At 43.3% G+C, this 19,611-nt stretch overlaps 1 protein-coding gene across 1 annotated transcript in view; it reads left to right on the top strand.

The window, feature by feature from the left end:
- The first annotated feature begins 907 nt into the window (after positions 1–907).
- The window catches only part of FOXO3 (forkhead box O3), a 117,008-nt gene continuing 98,304 nt past the window's right edge, over positions 908–19,611 (top strand). The window contains exon 1 of the mRNA XM_007940823.2: positions 908–1,648. Coding sequence (XP_007939014.1) covers positions 1,031–1,648 — 618 coding nt within the window. The 5' untranslated portion in view covers positions 908–1,030. The remainder of the gene's footprint in view (positions 1,649–19,611) is intronic.

Here is a 19,611-nt window from a genome sequence, read left to right as displayed (position 1 = left end):
GGGAGCAAGGAGGTGATGAACGCACTGGTCCGGGTTTTCTCGAAGCCCTGGAGACTTGGCGCTTCTCGACCTGTTGGGAGATTTATGCTTCCCGATTTGCCCTTTCTGTTTTCTTTCCTTGGGGGCGAGAGGGACTGAAGGCACAACGTTTACGGGAAAATAAACGACACAAAATCTCAGAGTGGCCGTTCCTGTCCACCTCGACCCACTGCGAACACCCGCCGAGCTGTTGTCCCCTTTCTTTCTGCCTTTTTGTTTTCTTCTTCTCTTTTTTTAATTTGAAGTCCGCGGGCAAAGAAGGAGAAAGACGCTGCTTGAACCATTCCCGGGCTTAGGCCCCTCTGCGGGGGGTGAAGGGGTGGGTAGCAGGGGAATGGCGGAGGCAGTAAGGCTGGGGAATAGAAGAGCCCAAGACGCCAGACTTGCTGCTGAAGAGGCACTTGAGGGGGCCTGAGCGAAACATAAACAAACGCACGCCCGCCCGGGCCCGGGCTTGGACCGCGGCGCTGCTGCGCCAGCACCGGCTGCAGCCCACTTTAAAGGCGCGGCCCGCGCCCCTCCCCCGCCCCCGCCCCCTCCTCCCCGCCTTCTCCTTCCCCGCCCCGCCACCTAGCCCAGGAGAGACCTGCAGATCTGGCGGCGGCGGGGGGAGGGGGCTGCCCCGTGCGAGCCTGTCGATTCGCTCTCGCCTCTTCCGCGGCCTGGCCAGGGGGCGGTGTCTGCTGCGCCAGGTTCGCGGGACGCACGTCTCCAGGTCTGCCTGCTCCTGCTAGGCGGGCGCGGCGCGGTGCGGTTCGGGAGGCGGCGGCGGCGGCGACGGCGGGCGAGGACTCGCGGAGGACTCGGCTCCGGCCCGGGATAACCAATTCTTTTTCTCTTTTCTCTCGTGCTTCCTCAGGCGGCAGCACCAGCGGCGGCGGCGCCCGGGAGCCACAGCCTTCGCGGCGCCCCCGTTCCTCCCCCGCCGCACCCCGCCCCGGCGAAAGAGGAGAGCGCGAGAGCCCGAGCCGCGGGCGGGCGGGAGGCGAAGATGGCAGAGGCACCGGCCTCCCCGACCCCGCTCTCGCCTCTGGAAGTGGAGCTGGACCCTGAGTTCGAGCCCCAGAGCCGGCCACGCTCCTGTACGTGGCCCCTGCAGAGGCCGGAGCTCCAGGCGAGCCCGGCCAAGCCCTCGGGGGAGGCGGCCGCAGACTCCATGATCCCCGAGGAGGAGGACGATGAAGACGACGAGGACGGCAGCGGTGGAAACGGCTCGGCTATGGCGATCGGCGGCGGCGGGAGCGGCACGCTGGGTTCAGGGCTGCTCCTTGAAGACGCAACAAGGCTGCTGGCTCCCGGAGGGCAGGACTCTGGGTCCGGGCAAGCCCCCGCGGCGGGCGCGCTGAGCGGGGGGACGCAGACGCCGCTGCAGCCTCAGCAGTCGCTGCCACCACCGCAGCCGGGGGCGGCTGGGGGCTCTGGGCAGCCAAGGAAATGCTCGTCGCGCCGGAACGCTTGGGGGAACCTGTCCTACGCCGACTTGATCACCCGCGCCATCGAGAGCTCCCCGGACAAACGGCTCACCCTGTCCCAGATCTACGAGTGGATGGTGCGTTGCGTGCCCTACTTCAAGGATAAGGGCGACAGCAACAGTTCGGCGGGCTGGAAGGTGCGTACCCACCCTGACGGGTCGACTGGGCGCGCAGGGCCTCCTGCGCAGCGCAAGACTAGCCTCGGATTCGTTGAAGCGCGCCTACGGGCGCTAGGGAGAGAGATTGGCAGTAGGAGTCTCTGTTGCGAAGCTTTTGGGGTTTTGTATGGGTTCTGGAGAAGGGATACCTGGGGACAGTTGTGGAGTTGTAAGAGGTTCCGGGAGAAGCCTTGGGACTAGTTGGGTGAGGAGAGGGGGTCAAGGGACGTCGGTGAGGGAAGGACAGACAGGAGTGCAAGTTGGATTCCGGGACAGCGCGTAGGAGATAGGTCTACGCCAACTTCGGAATGGAGTTAACCGTGGTGGGCGTTGATCCGACACAGTGGGTGGCATGTAGAGGCGTGGGGGAGTGCTTGGGGCTTCGTCCCCGGAGGAGCGGTTTAATATGTGGTTTCCAGTGGATCGTTAGAGCTCGGTGCCTGGCCAGTGGTTACTTTAGGTCTAGGTTTTGGGTTTGTGGGTGTTAATTCCCAACAGGCACTTCGATCCCATCAGAAAAAGAAATGATTGCAAACCTTGTCCTGAGCAAGCCCCCTTCTTTGCTTGTGTTGACATTTTTATTCTTCAAAGCTGTCACTCCAGCAAACTTGCTCCCAGTAGCCTCCCAAATAAATGTTCTTGGGCTTTGAAAGGGCCAGCCCTTTCATATCAACGCAGATTAGCCGCACCTGCTGCTCCTGCTGAGGCCTGGACGCTGGATTTTATGTGTGTGTCTCCAGATGTGGAGGACTCTGGGGACTGTGCTTTATCTAGACCCGAGGGGGTGAGGTTTGGTATCAGGGCTGGGTAGTAATGGCTTCTACGTATAAGTGAACCTGAAGAGAGACTACTTACCGTTCCTTTTCAGCCTCTTGGGGTACCCGGCACGTGGTAGGGAGAGAGGTGTGGAAAGACCTATGATGTAATGACTTCCTGCAGTTGGGCATCCAAAGAGGTTAACTCCTCTGTTCCTGCTGGGCTGCTGATACCCAGCTTCTTTGCTCGTCCTGGGCGCCCCACCCTCCCTGGCCGAGATACCGATGTGTCACCAGCAGGCAATCGAGAGGCCTGCATTCACGATAGACATTGCTTATCATTGTATTTGCGATATGCCTCATTTTCATTTTTTTTTTAAATAAATTAAAGAGCTAGTTCCTTGTTTCTTTGGGCCTTTCTTTCATTATCTTTGGGGAGCCCTATGTCTTTGGGGGTTTCATTAGGTGCATAAAGAAAGAACAGTTTAAACTTGGTGAAATGAATTGAAATGCTGGAAAGAAAAATGTATGAAAAAGCTCAAGAATTTGATACACAGAATGTTTTAATTTACTTTTAGAAAAACTTTGCAAACAAAGTGTCTTTTCTAATGGTTAGTATTGAAGAGGCTATACTGGTAGCATAGTGGCTAAGACACTTGCCTGCTAACCAGAGGGCTGGTGGTTCAAACCCACCAGCCACTCCTCGGAAGGAAGGTTGGGCAATCCTACTTCGGTAGTGATACTGCCTCGGAAACCCAAGGAGGCACATAACAACAACAACAACAACATACCTTAAAAAGCTACATGTCAGTTTCTGTATTATTCCACAAACGTGCCTCCTTTCTTTTAACAGATACTGACTGATACAATATGAATCTTCTATTTGATCTAATTTTATTGCTTTACAAAGGAATGCCAGTTTCATCATATGAAGCCTGTTTACAGAAAGGGTGAGAGTTCTATTTTAAAGCAGTGCTAATGTGATACCTTTTAAAACTGAGTTTCCAATTGGATGGCAGGGGTTAATCTCAATGTAGTGTTAGGAGAGGTGACTTTACATGACCTAAAAAAATGAATTTGGAAGTCTGGAATATTTTAAAAATTTCTTATCCTTGACATTTAGCCTTGCATGTTTTGAATTTGGTGCAGAGAATCTATTAAAAGTTTAGCTATCTTTTGTTAAAATGTTAGCATAGAAAAGGTGACAACCTTTAAGATTCGAAGGTAATTTAATTTAACAAATATAATTTCTTGCTATTGTGTTCAAGATAACAATAGTTTAATAGCGTTTGAATTTTTAGATAGTTTACATAAGACAGTGGTATTACCAAACCCAAACCAAACCCACTGCCATGGAGTCCATTCTGACCCATAGTTACTCTATAGGACAGACTAGAACTGTCCCATAGGGTTTCTAAGGCTGCAAATCTTTACAGCAGCAGACTGCCTCATCTTTCTCCTACAGAGCAGCTAGTGGGTTTGAACTGTCAACCTTTTAAGTTAGCAGGCAGGGTTTAACCACTGTACCACCAGAGATCCTTGGTATTACCAAAACCAGCTATTGAGATTTAGCTAATTATATTTTCACATAGCTTGCAAGATTTGCCAGAGATTTGGGGCTAGTAATAAACTTTGTGATTTTATGGCATAGCCATTTTTTTCCCCTCATGGTTTCATTTTTCTTTACTTGCTTTCTCATCTCTCTTTAAAACCTAATGAAATACTGTAAATTGAAATTCCTGAGCTCTGGTAGCATAGTGCCTAAGGCACTTCACTGCTAACCAGAAGGCTGGCGGTTCAAATCCACCAGTCACTCCTCGGAAGGAAGATGGGGCAATCTACTTCTGTAGTGGTACTGCCTCGGAAACCCAAGGAGGGTCGCTATGAGTCGGTCCAACTTGACGGTACAAAACAACAACAACAGGGCTTAATATGTTTAGTATAGGACACACATACTTATTTTTATTTTAACTCTTTCATGGGACATATAGTACCCAGGTACATTTTCTGCCTCTGTGGTTCAGTGGGCACCTCCTATCCCACTTTTAGTGCATGCTGCCATCTGGTAGGAGTCTGTATAATTGTGTCAATCTGGAGAAACAGGCCTTATCCCACCAACTCCAGTATCAGTGACCTCATGGGACATATATATGTCCCATATTGTATCAAAACCTATATTATTGAAAACATATGGTTTCAGCAAAAAATTCAAAGCAGGAAATAATTCATTGTTGAAAGGGTTGAAATTTTACACCAGTTTTTTTCCCAATACCCTGTGGCAACTAATCCTTAAAGACTGTAGGGATATAATTTAGTTGAAGAGTTTTTGTATGATGACCTTCCTCAAAAGATGCAGCTATGCGGGAACTTCCAAATCTTTGATGATGGAGAAGGCCCTTTGAAATTGGGACTGGTTTCATATTCTGGTTATGACTAATAGCCAACCTTTTTTTGCTGTGGCTTAGTTGGGGTGGAAGAAGAGGGAAAGGGAGAGGTCAAGAGCTAATTGTGACCCATTTCCATGTGTCCATGTTTCAGGGGTTAATTCCTATTGTGATTAATCATTTTGGAAGCGTGCACACTACTTTCATTCTGAGTTATGCTTTAGGATTTTAACTTCTGAAAATGTCTAAAATTCAGGTTAGCCTCAGTCATGTGTACATATAGGGCACCATACACAGGCCTAGGTATTATTTCTTTCATGGCTGTTAGAGCCACTGTGTTGAGATCCTGTAACAAAAATTATCATCCTAAGGTCATGGAGGGAGCTCTGGTAGCATAGTGCCTAAGGCATTTGACTGCTAACCAGAAGGCTGTCGGTTCAAACCCACCAGCCACTCCTCGGACGGAAGGTTGAGCAATCCGCTTTCGTGGTGATACTGCCTCGGCAACCCAAGGAGGAGTCGCTATGAGTCAGGTCCGACTTGACAGCACATGACAACAACAACAAGGTCATAGAATGAAAGAACTAGAAAAGGGGACTTGGAGAATCTAGAGTCTAGACCAGTGATTCTGACCCCATATTGGAATCACCTGGGGAGCTTTGAAAACAAAACCCACACCCAGAGAATCTGATTTAAGTAGATTAGTGTGACTTGTTACGTGCCATTGAGTCAGACCCAACTCATAGAGACCCCTCCTTGGGTTTCCAAGGCAGTATCACTATGGAAGTAGATTCCCCAGCCTTCCTTCTGAGGAGTGGCTGGTGGGTTTGAACCGCCAGCCTTCTGGTTAGCAGTCAAGTGCCTTAGGCACTACACTACCAGAGCTCCTTGTGTGACTTAGAATATTTTTTTCTAAGTTTCTCGGATTATTCCATTGTATACAGCCATGATGAGGTTTGCTGATAGGTCCAACCCCCTTATTTTATAGGTAAAGAACCTGATTCTTAGAGAAGTTAATGACATTCCTAAGATTACAGAGATAATTGGAACCCCCAGTTTTAGGAGATTTATGCTTTATTACATGATTTTCCTCTTTAAATTAGTCTTCTTAAAAGATTATTTATGAAGTAATGGGTAATCTTACATGAGTAGAGTTTGCTTTCCTGAAAAGCACATTTGCCTCTCAATCTAAAAACATCTTAGTTATTAATTCAACATTGGAAGTATAGATGAATAGTGATGGAGGCTGAGTATATCATGTTTGTATAGCTGTCCAGTGCTTGTCAAATATAGGTCTCTAGGAACTGCAACAAGAGAGATAGCATTTTAATAGAAGGAGGACGCCCTTCATTAACTTATATTTGTTAGTATGTATATGGAGTCCTGGTGACATAGTGGTTAAAGCTCTTGGCTGTTGGCTGACAGGTTGGCAGTTGGAACCCACCAGTGGGAGAAAGATGTGGTAGTCTGCTTCTGTAAAGACTTAGTGTCTTGGAAACCCTATGGGACAGTTCTACTCTATCCTGTGGGATCACAGAATTGACTCAACCACAGTGGGTTTTTCGGGTTGGTCAGATGTGTATTGTGTCATGAGAAGGGTAATGGCTATCTTATAGGTTCTCTTGGGGATTACATTAGAAATGAATAATGAGCTGTGGTTAAGAGGGGAAAAGGTTACATTTCCTTTATTCAGATTAAGCTTCCTTGCACTGCACCCATGATTGAACTGGTTCCTCCTGCCTCAGGGAGACTGCTGGGACTCCAGAGTTTACCTGGATGAGTACTGTTTATCACTTATCCTCTGTCCATACCTGCGTTTTCCATAGGTCAAGGCACTATCATATTAGGCAGCCTTGAATTTCTCTGATGGTTCCCACAGTTTTACAGGTGCAGTCTACTGTGTGAAGATGTATGCTGTAGCTACTACAGAGGATAATTGATTTTTAAGAGACTGAGTCTTCCTTCAAATGGTCATGTGTACCCTTATAGCGTCTTCTCAAGATAGAAAGAAATCAGGGCTGATCTGCCACATAATGCTTGTTTATGTCCTCACAGTTCCAGTTTGTGGTGGTTAAGTCTGTGTGTCAACTTTGCTGGGCCTGGTTGAGTGGCTGGGCAGCTGGATGTAGTATTCCCCATGATGAGACTAGTAATCAACTCCATGGTGGAATCTACTGTGAGCAGCTTTGTAGTTGCCTTAGGGATGTGGTCTGCTTCCTGTGTATAAGGAGAAGTCTTGGGCAACGGTCTCTAGCTTATTGGACACTTGAACCTTGCATGTACCTGTGTTGTTCAGCAGCCTGCCATGCTCTGTCGACCTTGGGACTTTCAATGGACTTGAATTAATGGCCTGCCATGTGGTTTGGTAACATCAGGACTGAGCCTTTTCACTTGTCAGCCTTGGGCTTGTCAGTCTCAGCAGCCAGCAGCTGTCTGAGTGAAGAAACACCTCTAGCTCCAGTGGGCCAGGAGCAGGAGGCAGAGCTCAAGCTCAAGGTTGAGGGGCTTTCACCTAACCCCTAGAGCCTTGCACTTTAAACTTGGACTTAATACCTCCAAACCATAAGAGAATAAACTCCTGTTTATTCAAGCCATCCCATTTATGGTATATTGCTATCAGAGTGGTACTAGGTAAGCAGAACACAATTCCTTAGATTAGTGCATCCACTTCCTTTCAAAAGACGATACTATGAAATATGTAGCTACAACCTTTAAAATTTTTTAAATTTCAAAATGACAAAATATTTTGACTTGTAATTATGAATGACCTCGGTCACATTTTAGAATAACTCAACTAACGGGCCAGTTACCGCCTGGTCTGAGGAATCTGTCTTCTGCTTGGCCCATGTTGCCAAAATGTTGTTTTGTAATTTCCTTTGACAGTACCATCTTCATCAGTGATTCTCAACTAGTATACTTCCTCTTCCTACAGCAGCAGTACACTAGGGGGACTGTTCTTCCTCTTTTTCAAAGCTGTGTCATCGACCTATGAAATGAAGAAATTGGGCCTTTTTAGACTTTGATCTGTGAGCTCTATGTAGCTTAGAGGCTCTTTAAAAATGAAGCTAAAGTGTTTGTTTTGATATGTTTATTTTCTTCATAGAAAACAAAATGAAATGACAGCCGACTTATTTTTAGGAGATTTTAGGAGGGTTCTATTTTAAGATAATGACACCATAGAGGAACATCTTGTAGTGAAACTTTCTAATACTCTGCTTGTGATTTTTACTTAAAAACTTGCAAGGTTTTTTTAACTTGAAAAATTAACGAAGAGGTTTTGCCCCACTGCAAAGTTATTTACTTGCTCTGGAAAAAGTTTAGCAGACATCATTCATCTGAGATCTTGATGATAGAAATACAAAGACGGGACTGCTTCGGCCTGTGCATTCTCATTTAGGTTCCCCACATACTCATTGCTGATGCTTCGGACTAGATTCTCAGGATTGGAGAGGATGTGGAATTTATTTTGTTTTCTTACCCACTCATTTAGCCTTATCCTATTTTTGATTCCTTATTTCCCTCCTAACCTTTTCCTGCATTGTAACTGAGGGGTCTCAGAGAGCTGCTTTAACTTTTTCTGTTGTAGAAAGAGCTAGGGATCATGTATAAAAAGGTGGTTAGTGTCAGTGGGTATTGTAACTGTTGTACAGTAAGTAAGTAAAAGATTGGAAAGAGGAAACTCTTTTTACCCACCTGCATCACATGCCATTTCATTCATTCAGCAAATATTTATGAAGGCATATTGTGTGCAGGCCATTCTGTTGGGCTCAGGGGTGTAGTAGAAACCCAAGGCAGATAAGGTTCCAGTTCATAGGAGTCCACATTCTAATGGCTGAAGGCAGTAAATAAGCATGTAAATGTGTGCTTTGTGAACTTGTCGTTGTTGGCCATTCTCTGCCTTTTTACACCTGTACTTCTGCTTTCCTCAGTGCTTCACCTTTCTGTTGAGAATTTACTGGCAAATGGCAAGGTTAGTGTTGAACCCTTTTTGGAGATGATTTAGCAGCAGATTCAGCCCTCTGCAGATAATGTTAAGCAGCCTGCTTTGGAGATGCAAAGCCACTGTAACATAGCTCCTGTTACTTGTATCTGTGTGGGGGGATAGGCTTTCCCAAAGTCTGTCTGGATTAGGCTTGAGCACACCTGTGCCTCTGGACTGATGTGGGATCCCCAAGACTGCCTCCTGGGGCCTAGTACAGGACTGGCCCCCCAGTGGAGTAGATGTGGAACCTTGGTACTGCTGATTCATCTGTACTATTTCTTGCCTAAAATTCGCAACGGAAAGAAATCTGAAAGATCATGTAACTGCTGCATTTTACAGGTGAGAAAACAGGCCAGAAGTGAGTGACTGGCTCAGAGTCACACAGCCATTAGAGATGGAGTTAAGAGTGTATCCTTGAGTCCAACCCGGGTGCCTCTGTTCTGTAGTGTCTGGTGCTAACCATTGTGGTTTCACAGCTGTTGGAGGCAGTGCCGTTTGAGTCAGCACTGTCCGCCTCAGTTTCTGCAAGCTCTTACTTCATTTGCTCTGTTCTCCACCACCTCCCGCTCCCTCACCCCCCGGCTGGCTCACAATAGAGTAGCTGTGTCTCTCTTTTTGTACTTGCCATCGCTCTCTGCTCACCTTGCTGAAGGAGACTTCTCTCAGCCTCACCCTATCCTACCCACTCTGTGACTCCTGCCTTTTTCTTCTGTCATTTTGCATGACTTTTGTAATTTTCCTAAGTACAATATATATAAGAGCCTTGAAAGCAGGGAATGTGTCTGCCTGACACGCAAGCATATCTCATGCTTAGAGCTGCTTTTTTGGATCATTATGTTCTCAGTCCGGGAAGATGGCCTTGTTCTGGGACCCTGACACTGGAAGGGGTGATGTGGCTGAGAAATGTGGTGATATCGAATGTGGAGTCATTTGCATACTTGCAGCTATGAAGGTGGTGATAAATCCTTACTTAGACATCCTAGCGTTGGTGCTGATGTGATGTAGTGTAAATGAGCAATGATGCTATGCTATCTATGGGGTTTCCTGCAGAGTGTCATGTTTCCTAGTATGGAAGTCCCTGAAAACTTCCTAAGTGCCAGTCACTACCCAGTAGAGAAACACAGAATCCTGATCTTGGGATTGACACTTCATTAAGAGGAAGATGAAATCAAGTTTGTCTGTGTATGTGTACCCCACTTTACATGCCACCCCAACATACATGTTACTATCTAGAAAGGTTCCCCATAGAATTGTTTAGCTTAAATTTTTCTTACTTTCTACAGGAGCAAAGCTGTTGTGCAAACCTAAGTTTTCTGTAATGTTCTGCATTTTCAGGCGTACGCCCCAGATGTATTTGAAGTTCTATATCTGTGCGTTGGGAAATGGAAGTCACATATGAAGAAACAGGAGATAACAAGCAGTCTTTGAGATGGACTATTTCAGGGCCAGTCTGCAGCTTTTCTGAGTTACAGTTTTCTCATTAATTTGCTAAAGACCAAACCCAACTCATTGCCATCAAGTCGATTCCAACTCATAGCAACCCTATAGGACAGGATAGCTGCCCCATAGGGATTCCAAGGCTATAAATCTTTGTGGAAGCAGGCTGCCTCATCTTTCTCCCATGGAGTGGCTGGTGGGTTTGAACCACTGATTATGTCTGAAGTCTCCAGTTCTGATTATATCATTCCCCAGACGTGGTATCTACACAATTTTATTCTTTTTTAAAAAAATTGTAGTGAAATAAATAACAAAACATTTAAAATAACAAAACATTTGCCATTTTAACCACTGTGTGTGTGTGTGTGTGTATACATTTCATTGACATTAATTATGATCACAGTGTTGTCCCACAATCAGCACTATCCGTTTCCAAATGTTTTTCATCTTCCTAAACAGAAACTCAGTATCTCTTAAGTAATAACTCCCCATTTTAGTTGGAAACCACTAATAAACTTTTGTATCTATGCAGTTGCCTATTCTAGATATTTCATAAGTATTTGCCCTTTTGTATCTGATTTAGTTCACACATATTTTCAAGGTTCACCCATGTTGTAGCAAATATCAGGACTTCATTTCTCTTTATGGCTGAATAATACTCCCTTGTATGAATATATACTACATTTTGTTTATGCATTTATCTGTTGAACACCAGTTTCTACTCTTTTGATATTACAAATAATGCTGCAGTCAACGTTAATGTTGAAGTGCCTGTTTCAAGTCTGCTTTCAGTTCTCTTGGCTATATACCTAGGAGAGGAATTGCTGAGTAATAGGTTAAATAATTGTGTGTTTAACTTTTTGGGGAACCTTCAAATTGTTTTCCACAGTGGCTGCACCATTTTACATTCCCACCAACAATGGATAAAAGATCTAGTTTCTCTACACCTTTGCCAATACTTGTTATTTTCAGTTTTTCTGATAATAGTCATCCTAAGTGGAGTGAAGTGATACCTCATTGTGGTTTTGACTTGCATTTTCCTACGGACTAATGTCATTGAGAATGCAGTGGCATTGCAATTTTTTTGGTCATTCTGGACTCCTTGCAATTCCATATGAATTTGAGGATTAGCTTTTCCATTTCTGCAAAGAAGGTTGTTGAAATTACTATTTTATTCTTGACCAAACAATTTCATTCCCTAGTACCTGTTTCCTTAGTCAGAAAAAGAAGTGCAATAGCAGGCATCAAAGGGTATTCTGATATACCACTCCTTCCTAGTAAAACACAAATGTGTGATTGGATGCATCAAGGGGAAAAAAAAAGCAAAATCTTGAGACTTTATTCTGCAGTGCCATCATTATGTATTACGGATAGTTACTTATTAAGAAAGTGAAACTAACTGACTTCTCTGATGGGTTGTTGTCCTTCTAGTAATTCTCCTACTCCTGAGCTGATAAACCAAAAACCAAACCAAACCCACTGCTGTTGAGTTGATTTCAACTCCTTGCATCCCTGTAGGACAGAGTAGAACTGCCCCACAGGGTTTCCAAGGCTGTAAATCTTTGCTGAAGCAGACTGTCACATCTTCCTCCCATGGAGTGGCTGGTGGGTTCAAACCACCAACATTTTGGTTAGCAGTTAAGTGCTATAACCATTGTGCCACCAGGGGATCTTTCCTGGGCCAATATACATTACTGCTTATAGTGAAGATGCTTGGTTATCTTTGGGGACTCACCATGCCAGATGGAGCCTAGTCCTGTAGCAGGGAGAAAGCTCATGGCACACTTAAGAGGCCAAGGCAAGAAGTGATCTCCTCGCTCAAACAAATGAATTGCGTTAGCTTCCCTGTGGAGTGAACCTACAATAAATCCAACAGAGATGCCTTTGACAGTTTTCAGTATGTGTTATGAAATTTCTTATATATTTCTTTGAAGAACTTTGTGGAGGGAAGATCCACGTATTTTTCCATGTACTTAAGATATTGGTGAAATTAAATAACTTAGCTCCTGAAGCCACTGAGAATTTACTTTAAATTCAGAGCCAGCAGAGGGAGTACACAAGTGTTTAAGCTAATCTCAGGTATTTTTTTCTCCAATAGCTAAGATAAGGCTTTGATGAAAAATAAAGAACTCTGATAGACAGTGCTTTAATGTAAGCTTTTGTCATTAGAAAAGGATAATTTGGAGGATTGAAAACCTCAAGTAACTTTTTAAAAGGAAACCTTGGTCTTCTGTGGCCCATGGTCCACTTCTATCCCCAAACAGTTAAATAAAAGCACTTTCAACTAAAAATGTCTTCCCCTTCCTTTTGTCTTTTTGCTACTCTTCTGAAAATAGATGTGAATGGATGTTCATACATACCTGATACCAAACTGTCACAGAAAATGTCAAATGTTTGCATCAGTGGAATAATCTGTTTTGATGGAGACTTCTGATATTTTTTGAAGGCTTCATGGTCTCCTATTGGTGAGAGAGATAGGAACAACATGATTTTCAATTCAAATTTAGTAGTCTTGGATCCACTGTAATGCCATAATTTGTCTTCTCTCTCAAAAAAACAAAAAAAAAGCCAAACTCATCAAGTCAATTAGACCTATAGTAACCCCTCCTTGGGTTTCCGAGGCACTATCTCTATGGAAGTAGATTGCCCAGTCTTCCTTCCAAGGAGTGGAAGGAAGGAGGCTAGTGGGTTTGAACTGCCAGACTTCTGGTTAGCAGTCAAATGCCTTAGGTACTATGCCACCAGAGCTTCCCCTCATCTCTCTGACTTTGCCCACATTTTAGTGGTGGCAGCTTATTTTTACTTGGGGGCATAGGGTAGAAGTGAGGGTCAGGCAGGGTTGCAGATAGAGGATGATAATAATAATAATAAATTCATACTAAAATGTTAGTAGCAGACCACTTTCTGGTAATTAAAAAAAAAAATTTTTTCCCTCCTGCTGTAAGGGACAGATGCAAGGCTTAAATTTTTGGTTCTTAGAACTACTAGGATTTGTGTTTTATGTTTATACCATGTTGTTGTTGTTGTTATATGCCATCGAGTCGGCCCCAACTCATAGCGACCCCACTTTGGGTTTCCAAGGCAGTATCACTACGGAAGTAGATTGCCCAACCTTCCTTCTGAGGAGTGGCTGGTGGGTTTGAACTGCCAGCCTTCTGGTTAGCAGTCAAGTGCCTTAGGTACTATGCTACTGGAGCTCCCCCATGTTTATACCATACTTATCCCTATTTCCCATTTCTTATGGTTTGTCCCAGGCTTGTTCCTTTTTCTCATTTCTACTTCACTGAATTTCTTGGCCTGCATTGTGCTGCTGGCGGTGTAACTGTGCTTGTTGAATGTAGACTTAAGGTTTGTGCTAAGACTATGAGGTCTGGCTGAGGGGTTTGGTCTAGAGCAGTCAGTGTCTGGGGGGAGAAAAGAATCAAGAATCCTAGTGGAAGAACAATGTTGAAGGAAGAATCTTCCTCTGTTCCTGTCAGGGCTTGAGAATATGATTCATCTCTATTGATGGTGGCAGTAAGACTAGTCCAGGATCTCTCTGAAGTTCCCTCATCTTGTCCTGTGCTTGGTTCAAGAGCTTTTAAAGTCTCACATACTCTGTAAGCTTCAGACTGACATTGGTTTAAGCCCAGAGAACCAGCACAGAACATAGAGTGGTGGGCCTCATAGCAGCAGCCACAGCAGCAGATATTGAGCAGTCTGTTTCCGTAGTGATACTGCCTTGGAAACCCAAGGAGGGGTCTTGATGAGTCGGGTCCGACTCAATGGCACATAACAACAACAACAACAATAGTGGATGTTAAAGCTGCATTGGCTGGTAATCAAACCCAGGCCTCCTACGTGGCAGGCGAGAATTCTACCACTGAACTACCAGTGCTTACAGGAGCTCTGGTGGTGTAGTGGTTAAAGCATTTGGCTGCTAACCAGAAGGCTGGTGGTGTGAATCTTGGAAACCGATGGGGCAGTTAGTTCTATTCCATCCTACAGTGTTGCTGTGAATCAGAATCAACTCTATGACAGTGGGTTTGTTTTTTTGGTTTATTAGGTGTTTGGGTTGAACTGTGTGGATATATTTAAAATCAGAATTTCACCTGTTTACTCTGATATTGTAAAATGATATTTTTGGGGAAGAGAAGCCAGGGTTATCTAGTAGAGACATAATTTGGTTTTTACAATAGAAAGAGGATAATTCTATACAAGACATTATCAGACCTATTTATATAATAATGACAATAGTAGCTCTGGTTTATTAATCACTGTGTGTCCAATTATGCACCTTCTTTTGTACATCTAATGTTGTTCTTACAAGATAGATATTTACATATAAATCACAATTTTAGGACAAGGAGATAGTTCTGAAGTTAAAGTAACTTGCTTGAGATTCAAAGTCCCAGATCTCTCTGACTCTAGAGCTCTTATGTTTTCTGTTATGCAAAGTTTGTATTATCTGCAACGTTCTTCACATAAATTACTACTAGAGTTGATACTTTTGAATTGTGGGGTCAGTGAAGAATAGTCAGAGTACCATGGACTACCAGAAGATGGAACAAATCTGTCCTGAAAGAAGTGCAGCTGGAATGCTTGTTGGAAGCAAGAATGGCCAGACTTCGTCTCACCTACTTTGGTCATGTGGTCAGAGGGATCATTCCTTGGAGAAGAAGGATGTCATGCTTGGTAAAGTGGAGGGTCAGCGAAAAAGGGGAAGACCCTTAATAAGATGGATTGACACAGTGGCTGCAACAATAAGCTCAAGTATAGCAGGCATTGTGAGGCTGGCCCAGGACCAGGCAGTGTTTTGTTCTGTTGCTCATAGGGTTGTTGTGAGTCAGAGCCAGCTCAAGAGCAACCAACAACAAAGTCCTCCCATTCATCCTTTACAATATTATCCTGAATTCTTATCTTTAGAGTAATGGCAGACTCCAGAGGTAAGTGTTGGTAGGCGACTGGGCTTAGACCCATGATTTTGGTGCCTTCCCTTGTTTTTTTTTTTTTTTTTTTTTGCAAGAGCTAATAATTTTTTGTTGCAGAGCTTAAGTGCTTGGCTGTTAATTTAAAGGTTGGTGATTTGAACCCAACAGCCTCTCCATGGGAGGAAGATGTAGCTAGCTATTTCCGTAAAGATTTATTTCCGTAAAGACTTGGAAACTCTATGAGATAATTCTGCTCTGTCGCGTAGGGTCACTGTGAGTCAGAATTGACTTGACAGCATTGGGTTTGATTTTGTGTTTAATAACTTTTAAAGATCGACCCAGTATCTAGACACTGGAAATTTGGTCAGACACTTGTTGGTTTGGGGATTCTCGTTTCTGTTTGGTCACTGCCTGGTATAACCACAGATACAACAGAGTCAGATACACAGAGTACTTTTCAGAGAGAAATAATAGAGTGATAACACGATGTAGAAATCCTTTGGGTCAGGCTATTATCTCAGAAATTTCTGCCTGAGAAGGTCAGAGTATCTGTGCTTCTGCAGGCTGAATGGAGATAGCGACACCAAGAAAAACGGATTTCAGGAAAAAAACATTTACAAGAAGTTCCTGGCAGAAGTTTGACTGCCAAATCTGATCTTATAATTAAAGGTATTAAAAATATTTTGTGAGGTGATTGCCTCTTTGAAATGCAGTTACTTTCGGGCTGAAAGGCAGACTGCCAAGACAGAAACAGAAAATGTTGTGTAATGCAAGATGCTGGCCAGATTACAGAGTTTATCTCTCCTGAAGAGAATACTGCTTTCTCTTTAAGGTAAAATTATTCATGACCAGGTCCTAAAATGGTTTTAATTGGCTATAAGAATGGGTCCCACGATAAAATGTAGCTAGCCGAATACTTGTCCAGATACCCCATATTGTTCTCGGTATGTTGGAAGAAATTTTGGAACTCTCAGTTCCATAGTAAAGACAGGTGAGTAGAGTGTGGATAGTGTCCAGAGGATAGACTGGAACCGTGTGATTAATGTGGAGCACGTTTCTGCCTGATAACTGACTGTAGCCAGGGTGCAGGGAGCGTGGTGGTGCTGGAGACAGTTGCAATAGAAGGTGGCAGTGGCCATGGTGGACTTTTAAAGGTACAGCTGGGTATAAACATGAAGGCTAAGGAGGATTTAAAATTATGTACAGTTGAACTTGTTAGATGTCCCCTTGAAAACTGGTACTCCATTAAAAAAAATCAAGTGGATAGTTAAGTCATTAATTCAAGTAATTCAAATCTCAAAACTGCTTTTTCCTGAAATGTCCTAACAATTGATTTTAAAAATAATTATTTCTTTCATCATAAAATAACTGGATAATTGCTTTGGTTCCATGGTTTTTATGATATTTTATATTAAGTTTGGGCTAAGTGATATTTAAAGCCCACTGCTTACTTCCTAAGGAGCTTTGGTCCCAAAGTGTCTAGAGCATTTGACTGCTAACCAGAAGGTTGGTGGTTCAAACCCACTAGCTACTCAGTGGACCCAAGATGGGATAGTCTCCTTCTGTAAAGATTCAATGCCTTGGAAACCCAGTGGTGGAGGTCACTATGAATGGGAGTCGACTTGATGGTGGTATGTTTAGTTCTCACCTTCCTATCCTTTTGCTCTATTTTTATTTTAATTAATTTTAAAGAACAAAATGTAACACTATGTAGTTTCTCTTTTAATACTAAAATGGTTTTTATAAAGCAAAATGCTTTCCCTAGATCTCTCTGTTAGAACTTTTCATGTTGGTAAATACCTTTTAAAAAAGAAAAGAAAGAAAAACTGCCGAATTTGAAACTATGTTGCTGTATGTCTTGGAGAATTTTCACTTTCCAGTATCTGTTTTGGCCTTCTACTAGCAAGCATTCATTTCCAACCCAAAGACTTACTCATTTCATCCTTCATACTTTTGCATCTGGGTCTGTGCTTGATAACCTTTTTTTTTTTTTTTGCAGGACATTATCTGCTAGGATGCCAAGGGACATATCTTTATCCACTTGTTATTTTTCAGTACAATCTTACTAACAGCATTAATTCACCTATTGTGTAAATAAACAGTGGCCCATAGACTAATAAAATTTTAAGCAAGATGTGTTGTTCTTCTGTGCTGTCGAGTTGGACCCAACTCGTAGTGACCCCTCCTTGGGTTTCCAAGGCAATATCACTTCAGAAGTAGATTGTCCAACCTTCCTTGCAAGGAGTGGCTGGTGGGTTTGAACCGCCAGCCTTCTGGTTAGCAGTCAAATGCCTTAGGCACTATGCTGCCAGAGCTCCTAGATAGTCTTGCTTAACGTAAAAATGGAGACTCTGAACCCAAGTGTTTTTCTGAATTCCTTTCGAAGAGTAATGATCAGTTAGATTGGGTACATTATTTGTAACCCTGAGAAGCCTGGAGTGGATTTATGAAAATGTTGTAGGCCTGATTATTTTAAGTTATCTTTTGAGCTGCTGGTACAAGTGTGAGTGTGTTTGCTTTAGCACGCTTGGGCTCTTAAGCTCCTGATAGATAACTTCCTGGGTAAGCTAGTGTACTGTTTCTTGAAATTGGTGGCCTAGATCAGGCCTTCTATCTTCAACTCTGTCCAATAAAGATAAGTTTACAGCCTCCTGTTTGAATAGATGCATGTCCTCTGCTGAACTGAATTAACTAAATCAGTCCTATTTAGTCTCATCCCTTTCCAAGAAAGATCGTTATTGCAGACTGAAAGGCTAGGTGATAGGGGCCATGTTTTAGGCTATATCACACTCAACCTTTATGTCAGTTGCGAAGGTGAAATTCAGCATTTGACTGTAGGTCTCATTTAGTAGGTATTCTGTGGGAGGAGAGGAAAGGTTTACTCTGATAGTCTCATGAAGTCAGGGAATACTTTGAGTTAATTTGTGGGCAGCCAGGACTGAATAGGTACCATGTGTTAAATTAGGAAAGCTGACTTGTGTTGATGGTGACAATTACTAAGTCTTCTAAATAGGGTTTTTATAAAATTACAAATACTCGTTTTTAAGGTATAGTTGGTGCAGTGTTTAAGGCATTTGACTGCTAGCCAGAAGGCTGGTGGTTCAAACCCGCCAGCGACTTCGCAGAAGGAAGACAGGGCAATCTATTTCCAATGGGGATCACTGAGTCAGAGTCAAGTCGATGGCAGTGGGGTTTGGTTTTGGGTTTGGTTTTGTCTGCATCATTGTTTTCTAATTAAATTAATGAATCTGTTTTAACTTTTAATGCAGTGTAAAATCCATCTGGATTTTTATCTTTAGGTTTGTCTCTGGGCTCCCAGTGTCTCCCTGTTCATGTAGGCAGAGATAATTTCCACCTGAAGTCATTGTTACCTGCCCTTAGGATCCCTGCTCTACACGACATTCTTTTAACTAGTTTCTTTTGTGTTTGTTATTCTACCTGAAACAGAATCATAAAGCATTCAAAAACTATTTTTTTTCCAGCTGGTTAACTTCAAGCAACTATGTTAGTCACAAAATGAGAAGAAAGTAACTCTCTGATGTCTTAGTTTTATTATCATCTGTATCACATGACTTCACAACTCTGAAAACTCATTTGTCATTGTGGTTCCTGGGAGGATAATTTCATTAGCCAAGTCCTGGGATAGTGCTTCAGTGCACCCCCACCTTTTTTAAATTTACTTTTCCTGAGGGAGAAATTTTATTGTTTTTTGGCACATGATTTCAAAGTTGAACCTTTAGTTGATTTGTTTGTGATTAGTTAAAGCTCTTTGTCCCAAGTACTAGTTATCAACCCTTCTGAAAGAAATAGTACACCCTGTTCAAAGCGTGTATTCTTACGTTCTTTGGACTGCTGTCAAGTTTTTGGCAAATGAAGGCACCAGGAGGTCATCTTGCCCTTTCTGGTTTTGAGCTCAAGGTGGCCAACCTTGGGTTTGATACCTATGTGATTCTCCCAGAATCTAAGAGTTTGACTTTTATCTGTCTTCATTGTGCTTGGCTATTCTCTTTCCATGTTCATCACTGGACATTGCCTAGAGAGTGCTTACTGACCCCCTTTTCTCTTTCCCATCCATCATCCTATTATCTGTCTGTGATCTTTCTCTTACTTCAGTGGATTTCAACCCTGGCTAAATTTCAGAATCACTAGGGTGAGCTTTTTTAAAGAAAACATCAGTGTGTAGGCCCCATCTAAACCTGTTAGGTCAGAATCTCTGGATCTGGGACCTGGGCATCTGTGTTTTTTAAAGCTCCCATGTAGTTATAATGTACAGCCAGTGTTGAGAGCCATTTTGGCTGTGGAAGTTACTGACCATTTTAGTTTTGATTTTCAGATCTATTTCTATTCTCTCATCTATGGGGGGGGGCGCTTACAAGATGAGATTCACTTCGCTTCTTGGAAGCTCCATGGAAAAAGGAGTCTGTTGAGTTGAAATCTAAGAGTACGGTTGGCTTCTAAGACAAGAGCATCATTA

The sequence above is a fragment of the Orycteropus afer genome, unplaced genomic scaffold (genome assembly GCF_000298275.1).
Source record: "Orycteropus afer afer isolate SDZICR_OR568_19922 unplaced genomic scaffold, OryAfe1.0 scaffold00072, whole genome shotgun sequence".
Taxonomy (NCBI): Eukaryota; Metazoa; Chordata; class Mammalia; order Tubulidentata; family Orycteropodidae; genus Orycteropus; species Orycteropus afer.
The sequence above is the reverse complement of the archived record's forward strand: the minus strand, read 5'-3'. Positions and strand labels throughout refer to the sequence as shown.